The following is an 8,563-nucleotide window of genomic DNA, read 5'->3' as shown; positions in this document are numbered from 1 at the left end:
TATTAATAATCTATAATCAAACAGCAGCCGGTCAGGGTTTAGTGTCTGGGAAAATATAAAGTCAAATCTCACTTTTTTATACTTATGTTATAATTTATTATTATTTATTATAAACCATCAGTTTTTCTCTGTCAGTATTTTCTGACATCATCTTCTAACTGTTCATGTTTACAGGATTTACTCACCTGTATCAGTGAATTGATTTGTTATATTTCATTCATCTGAACTTATTTTGAATATAAAGTTTCTGTTTACTGTACAGAACCCCTCCCCTCTTTACCTGAGCAGGTGTGACCTCTGACCTCTCCTGCTGCTGATGTAAAGAGGGAAACATTCAGATCTGAACATGTCTGAGTTTGTCTGAGACATTCAGCCTGATGCAGGAATGAAGGAGATCGCCATGGAAACCAGAACGAGTCTGGACTGGTTCTGGACCAGTTTATGACTGGTTCTGTTCTGGTTCTGATCCGGTTCTGCTGCAGACTCCATGGGTTACAGTGTAAAGATGAGGAGGAAAAGAAGATTTGGTTAAAAGTTTCTGCTGTTTCTGTAAAAGAACATTTTAATCTGATTTAATAACTGAGTGCATTATGACTTTATTCTAATAATTTTATAACTTTAAGCTGTAATTTTGTCTTTCATTTTGGCCCTAATGCTCCACCGTACTTTTACGCTTCACTAGGAGGCGCCGATTCCATTAGTTCAGGTTCTTCAGTGTTGGATGAAAACATGTGGATCTTCTTTCCATTCCCTAAAATGTATAAGACTTTATTTAAAGACTAAAAAATAAAGTTAAGATTTTATTTCTGGCAGTTTTAGTTGATGAGAGTTTAAGGCCTTTTGTTGTCGTTCTAAAGCATCAAATCAGACGTCAGTGAAGGTTGGATGAATCTGATTGGCTCTGACCTGCAGCTGAGACGAGAAAACAAAGGGGACATATTTAGATGTAACACCTGCTGAAACAGGAGAGCAGGCGTGAATACTGGTTTAATAAAGAAACTCTTTCAGCTGCTCACACACTCTTCTCACACACACGCACACACACACACACAGTGGTTATTACCTGGAAGTTTCCACTGAAGCCTGTTTCAAGCTGCGGTTTGTTGCTTTTTGTTTGATGATCTGCAGATCATTGATGAGAAACAGGAAACCATCAGATCGTTTCTGTCTGAAGCCGCAGAGACCAGAAAGATCAACCATTAAAAATAATGAAAAACTTCAATAATTCACTGGAGACCAAACTGTGATGGAAACATTTTATTAAACATCCAGAGGGAAACGATGATGAAGCTGATGATGGTCTGAAGCGACAAAACAACTGAAGGTGAAGCAGCAGCTGGAGGTCAGAGGTCAGATGATGTCCTGAACCTCTGGAAGAATAAAAGCAAACAGCAGCAGGTCAGTTATTAACACAGATAAACATCAGAATCAGTTTAAATCATAAAGTTATTAGATTAGAGCTCAGAGTTTTTACTGACATGAATTCAAAACGTTTTTCAGATGAAACAGAAATAAAATCAGAATAAATCAGACGTGGTTCATCAACTCGTCTCCATCTACCTGTCTGACGCTTTCTGGATCCACGACGACTCTAGAAACATACGAGGTTCTGGACAGCAGCCGGGCTTCTGGACCAGAGGTTCTGTTCTCCTCACAGGCCGACCAGAACCGGACGGTTTCCTCTCTGACCTCTGACCTCAGGAACTGAGCCAAGGTTTCCGTCCCGTCTGACAGAAGAGAGACAGAAACATTAAAACTGATTATCAGATTTATATCAAGGACTGTGAAGAAAGTTCTGTTAGAGTCTGTTTGGGCCACAGAACCAGCCGGTTCTGGTCCAGGATCAGGTTCTAACCCTGCTGGTACTTTGGAAAATAAAAGTTATAACTTAGTTNATGAATTCAAAACGTTTTTCAGATGAAACAGAAATAAAATCAGAATAAATCAGACGTGGTTCATCAACTCGTCTCCATCTACCTGTCTGACGCTTTCTGGATCCACGACGACTCTAGAAACATACGAGGTTCTGGACAGCAGCCGGGCTTCTGGACCAGAGGTTCTGTTCTCCTCACAGGCCGACCAGAACCGGACGGTTTCCTCTCTGACCTCTGACCTCAGGAACTGAGCCAAGGTTTCCGTCCCGTCTGACAGAAGAGAGACAGAAACATTAAAACTGATTATCAGATTTAAATTAAAGACTGTGAAGAAAGTTCTGCTAGAGTCTGTTTGGGCCACAGAACCAGCCGGTTCTGGTCCAGGATCAGGTTCTAACCCTGCTGGTACTTTGGAAAATAAAAGTTATAACTTAGTTTATGTGAAATCCAATTAAAGAAATATAAGCAAATATAAAAGCTCAGCATGAATTAAATCTCCTTCCATGAATTAATGAAACAGTTTCTGATTGAGTTTATTTCATTAAACATATAAAACCAAAATGTCTGCAGAAGATATCCGAGTTCCTGTTTTCTGGTGTTTGTGGGTCAAAGGTCAGCTCAGACTGTTCTGTGTGACAGGAAACGTTTTGATCAGAAACAGGAAGCTGGACGACCACAGAGCTGCTAGTCTGTTCAGCAGAACAACCACAGACTGCAGACAGAGACGGACCAACATGGCGGCTTGGTTCTGGTCCCACTGACAGTCACCATGGCAACAGATCACCTCATTCATTCCTACTGACAGTCACCATGGCAACAGATCACCTCATTCATGCCTACTGACAGTCACCNTCCTACTGACAGTCACCATGGCAACAGATCACCTCATTCATGCCTACTGACAGTCACCATGGCAACAGATCACCTCATTCATNCCTACTGACAGTCACCATGGCAACAGATCACCTCATTCATTCAGGGTCTGGAGATCCAACAACAAACTGAATAAAGCAGCAAAATCTGATATAACATGGAGGAAGTTATTAGATCAGGATTAATAAAGACTGAAGAGGAATGTTTACTGTGGGGGTTTTCAGGCTTCAGAAACATCATCATCATCGTCATCATCATCATCCTCACCTTTGGTTCTCTGATGATGAAGCTGAGTTATCTGGACGTCGCTGTATGTGATGTCATTTCCTTTATCAGAAACAGAGATTACCCACAATTCACTGCTTCAGGAAATGGCTCAGTTTTATGAGGAAATAGTTCCTCATATTTCACCAGTGATGGTGAAATGTTGGGCTTTATTTTTTCATTTCAACAAGATATTTTTTAATAAAACAGAACCATAGGTTAAAAATTACATAAGTGGAAACTATTTATGAATCAAGAAGTTTTTGTTTCACCTTTTATTTTCAGACGATGTTTCTTCACCAGTAGAACCAGTAACACCAGTAGAAACACAAGACATAAAGATCCGAGAGGAAACATGATGACAAGAAGAGGAGAGGAGGCAGGAGGAGATGAGGTGGGTTTCTCTGAAATAAAGATGTTTATAAATATAATGAAACTTTATAAATTCAAGTCAGTAATCAAAGTCATGATCATCAGCAGTTCTGACCTTCCACAGAGATCCTGCTGGATGGAGACTCTCCCTGACCGCTGATGTTACAGTGGTAGAGGCCTTCATCAGATCTCTTCACTGGGTTTAGGGTTAGGTTACCAGTAGTTTCATGACCAATGAAGGAGCCATCTTTATAGAAAGCAGCTGGGAGGTTGTGGGCTGGACTCTTTGCTCTGCAGCTCAGAGTGACGTCATCTCCCTCCATCACAGGGAGGACAGGACTCTGCAGGATCACTGATCCACCTCAACACAGAGACAAACTACAGCATTTCATCCATTTCCACACAGCAACACTAACTCCACAGTGTGATCTTACCAGAGACAGAGAGCTGGATGCTGCTGCTGCTGGAGGATCCAGACATGGACTCACACCAGTACAGGCCAGAGTCATGTTCCTCAATGCTGCTGGTTTTACAGGTAGATCCGTTTTTATTCCACCATCCATCTTTATCACATTCAGTCCTGGTCTCTAAGGTTGTGTTTCTCCTCACAGTCCCTCCATCAGAGCTGTTTTCATCCTCACAGGTCAGAGTCACTGATTCTCCTTCAAAGAACTGAGATCTGCTGGGACTCACAGTCAGAGCAGCTGGAGAGACTGAAATAAAATCACTGATTCAGATGAAAAGGTTTTTCACAAATAAGATTTAGGAATCTCCAAAAATAGCACACATATTTCTGGTTTTATAATCTGTGTTTGTAAAACACAACTAATGCTTTATAATCTGCCTCTTACAAATAATGAAGTATAAATGTTACTAACCTTGGTTTAATCTGCAGCCCAGCAGGAAACTCAGACCTACAGAAAAAAGACATTTAAACTGGTTTAAATTAAAGTTTAGTGATTGTATAAAACTGATGAATCAGACGACCAGCAGGCCTCCATGACACAAGTCCAGATTTTTTATATTTTAATAGTTTTCTAAACTGGGTTAAGATCATTGCAGCTTTAACTAAATTTTAAACCTAATGATGTTAATTCAATTGTTTCTCCTTCATCATCATCATCATCATCATCATCATCATCATCATCATCATCATCATCATCATCATCATCATCAATAATCAGTATCAATCATTAAATCAATCAGCAGATATGAACTTACAGAGCAGCAGAATCTGACTTGTTTCCTTCATGGTTTCTCTTCATGTCTGACTGGAGACTCAGAATAAAGACGGGCCGCCCTCTTCCTCTTCCTCTTCCTCTTCCTCTCTCATCACTGAAGCTTTAAGATATTCACAAGAGAAAAACAATGTATTTTTAGTCAAAAATAGACAATTTTAAACTTTAAAAGTTTGAAAAGCCAACAAAATTACAAGTCATAGTATTGAAATTTTAAATCAAATCTAATTTTCATGAAGTGATGTTCTGACCCAGCACTAATAAATAAATCCTCAGCAGACCCTCCAGTAGGATCTCTAGTTTTGTATCCAATGTAAACCTCTGATCACTGAGCAGCAGACAGACAGACAGACAGACACTGTTAATGGAGACGAGTTACTAGATTCATGATCTGCAGCAGATCGGCCTCCACTAAACGAAACACACATTGTATTAATAGTTAGCAGATCTCATAATGATGTCTATCTTTGTCTTTCCATGCATGGCCAACACTGTAACCTTATATCAACCCATAAAATCATTTCCAGTACTGGCCATCAGAGGGCGCCAATTCTGATCATAATAACGCTCCCATAATTTCAAAGTCAGCTTTTTTACAAGTTGAAGTGTGTTTCTATTAACTAATGATGAACAAACATAATTGATAGGTATTTTCCTCCAACCTTCATTAAAAGAACCACAGACAACGAATATGAATTTTATGACCAAGCTTTTGCAAAAGGAGAAGTCTCCGCCAACTGCTCCTCCGAGCCGTTCACAGAGCGTCTGAATACCTTTGGTTACCGCTTGTCTTTTATTATCAAGCAAAAAGAAGGAGTTTAGGTAAGGAAGACGGCAGAGACAAAATATTACTGCACACAGGCAGTTTCTAAAATAGGGAGTATTCTGGTTGATAAGGAGGCACCTGTGGAAAGTAATGAGAAACACACAGTTAACTGTTTCACATGAAGACAAACAGGCAGATGGGGCCTCCAGGTCAGTTTGTACACACATAAGGAAGAGAACACTTTAAACTGAAAATCACAATAATACTGAATGTTGATTAACTATTGATTAACATTAGACTGAATATGAACTAAAGTAATAACAAAATGATAATACCAAAAAATCTCTATCAGTAATTAAGTTTTTTACTTTTAAAATAATCTTTGATATTTTCCGATTTACTGGTTTTTCTCTGTTTATTTTAAGATATTTTCTGATTCAGTCAAAGTCTAAAAATCCAAATATAAAACATTCAGTCCCCACGGAAACAGATGCTTACAATCTTTATTATTGCAATTTTATTTGTAATGGATAGAGGAGCCAGGAAGCGATGTGGAGATGGATGGTGGAAGTTAAATGGTTCTAATTGTAATATGACCTACCTATACCCGTTAGACTCTGGCCTGTACTGGTGTGAGTCCATGTCTGGATCCTCCANAGGACTCTGCAGGATCACTGATCCACCTCAACACAGAGACAAACTACAGCATTTCATCCATTTCCACACAGCAACACTAACTCCACAGTCTGATCTTACCAGAGACAGAGAGCTGGATGCTGCTGCTGCTGCTGGAGGATCCAGACATGGACTCACACCAGTACAGGCCAGAGTCATGTTTACTGATGCTGCTGGTTTTACAGGTAGATCCGTCTTTCCTCCACCATCCATCTTTATCACATTCAGTCCTGGTCTCTAAGGTTGTGTTTCTCCTCACAGTTCCTCCATCAGAGATGTTTCCATCCTCACAGATCAGAGTCACTGATTCTCCTTCAAAGAACTGAGATCTGCTGGGACTCACAGTCAGAGCAGCTGGAGAGACTGGAATAAAATCACTGATTCAGAATCAAAACATTTCTTTACATGAAGGAATCAAGATAGGTTTTGTATTTTTTACTTTGTTCTTTCAGAAATCTCTAAAATTTGTCATTTTATAATGGTTTAGTAAAAAATGTTACTGACCTTGGTTTAATCTGCAGCCCAGCAGGAAACTCAGACCTACAGAAAACAGACATTTAAACTGGTTCAAAACAAAGTTTAGTGATTAAATAAAACCGATGAAGCAGACGACCAGCAGGCCTTCATGATACAGTTCAAGCTTTTTGCTCCTTTAGGAGTTTTCTAAACTGGGTTAAGATAATTTTAGCCTTAAAATCAGTTTAATTTGTTTCTGCTTCATCATCATCATCATCATCATCATCATCATCATCATCATCATCATCATCATCATCATCATCAATAATCAGACAGTATCAATCATTAAATCAATCAGCAGATATGAACTTACAGAGCAGCAGACTCTGACTTGGTTCCTTCATGGTTTCTCTCGTTCATTTGACGTTTTTCGTGTCTGACTGGAGACTCAGAGGAAAGAGAGAGAGAGAGAGAGAGAGAGAGAGAGAGAGAGACCGCCCTCTTCCTTAACGCAGCTCTGCTGCTCTCTGTCTTCGTCATCAGCTCATCAAACCAAACCATTGTTATTCATTATTATTCAAATATATAATACATTAAATATTTAAAGATCAAATCCTGGTTGGATCTTTCTGTGTTGAGTTCACATGATCTCCATATCAAATCCAGACAAACGTATAAATTTACTTTGTACCGTCAACAGTTTTAAGTCAGATCTTAGGATTGAACCTAAATGCTGCACTGCAAAGCAAACATGGCCATTGAAAATAGGTTGACTTTAATCAGTTTTCATCAAATTTCTATCAACCTTCACTTTTAGTAAGTCACTCTGACTTCGTGGTTAAGTCTCTCCATCTCACTTGAGAAAAAGTAAGGTTTGATAACTGTGCTTCTTTTCAGTGTTGGTAAGTACTTTGACTCAATACTCCATCCAGGTACGAATGCTTTACTTGAGTTTTTTTTCTCTCTTCTGGAGCCGGTAATTTATCTCGTCTGACTCATGATATTGAGATAATCCTGGCGTTTCCATGAACAGGAGCGCATTCACATAGCAGAACGTTAGGACAAGTTTCCATGTATCATTTTGTTGACAACCTGAAGACCGAGGGGCAAAAAAGCTGTTTGATATATTAGAGAGTTTTGGTTTAACACAACATGTCAAACAAGCAACACACACTCAAGGACACACACTGGACCTGGTTATCAGTGAGGGTGTGAATATTTCCAGTGTCTCTGTAACTGATGTTGCCCTGTCGGATCACTTCCTGTTACCTTTGAATGTTCTTTATCCATTAACCCACTTGGACAAACAGCTACTATCACAAAACTTTCACAGAAAACACAGCAGAAACATTTAATCAAATCTACTCTTCTTCCTCACCCTTAAGCTATAATGACGTAGATAAGTTGGTAGATGATTTTCAGTGCAGACTTTCAGATATCATTGATTGCATTGCCCCCATTAAAGTGAAGGTTGTGTCTGGTAGGAAGAAATCTCCATGGAGAAATGCACAAACAGTTCAATCTGCAAGACAACTCTGCCGTAGGGCCGAACGGAAATGGTGTAAAACTCAACTTCACGTTTATTATGAAATCTACAAAGAAAGACTTCGTAACTATCACACAACACTAAAACATGCAAGAGAAGCTTTCTTTGCAGATGTCATAAACAAAAACACTAACAACGCTCGAGCTTTATTTGCTACTGTTGACAGGCTCACAAACCCTCCTATGACGTCACCATCTGAACTTCAATCTAACGCCGCCTGCAACAAGTTTTCCAGTTTCTTTTCAGAGAAAATTCGAAAGATCACAGGATTAATCTGCTCATCCACTCCAAAGCCAGAACCAATGCTGGGCCCACATAAAACAAATGCAGGAAAAATGACCCAATTTCAACTACTTCATTATAAAACCCTTGAAGAAATGATGAGTCAATTAAGCTCCAGTTCCTGCTGTCTGGATGTCCTACCCACACATTTCTTTAAGAAAGTCCTGCCTGTTGTTGCTAATGATCTGATCCAAATAGTAACACGTCGCTCTCCTCA

General features: G+C 39.4%; 1 protein-coding gene and 1 long non-coding RNA gene across 2 annotated transcripts; both read right to left on the bottom strand.

Moving 5' to 3' along the window:
* Window positions 1–630: 630 nt before the first annotated feature.
* On the bottom strand, window positions 631–1,808 carry LOC107835023 (uncharacterized). The gene is made up of 3 exons (XR_001660851.1): window positions 1,561–1,808; window positions 1,064–1,370; window positions 631–912 (listed from the first exon to the last, which is right to left on the bottom strand). It is a non-coding gene; the product is annotated as an uncharacterized LOC107835023 (long non-coding RNA).
* A 1,455-nt stretch (window positions 1,809–3,263) lies between these two features.
* On the bottom strand, window positions 3,264–4,698 carry LOC103132102 (high affinity immunoglobulin gamma Fc receptor I-like). Its single transcript, XM_016667152.1, has 5 exons — window positions 4,605–4,698; window positions 4,262–4,297; window positions 3,818–4,096; window positions 3,499–3,744; window positions 3,264–3,415 (listed from the first exon to the last, which is right to left on the bottom strand). Exons 1-5 carry the CDS (start codon window positions 4,633–4,635, stop codon window positions 3,264–3,266), a joined length of 744 nt encoding a protein of 247 aa, XP_016522638.1. The 5' UTR covers window positions 4,636–4,698.
* Between the last annotated feature and the right edge of the window lie 3,865 nt (window positions 4,699–8,563).

The sequence above is a fragment of the Poecilia formosa genome, unplaced genomic scaffold, assembly GCF_000485575.1.
Source record: "Poecilia formosa unplaced genomic scaffold, Poecilia_formosa-5.1.2 Scaffold925, whole genome shotgun sequence".
NCBI classification, from domain to species: Eukaryota; Metazoa; Chordata; class Actinopteri; order Cyprinodontiformes; family Poeciliidae; genus Poecilia; species Poecilia formosa.
This window is presented reverse-complemented; position numbering and strand designations above follow the sequence as displayed.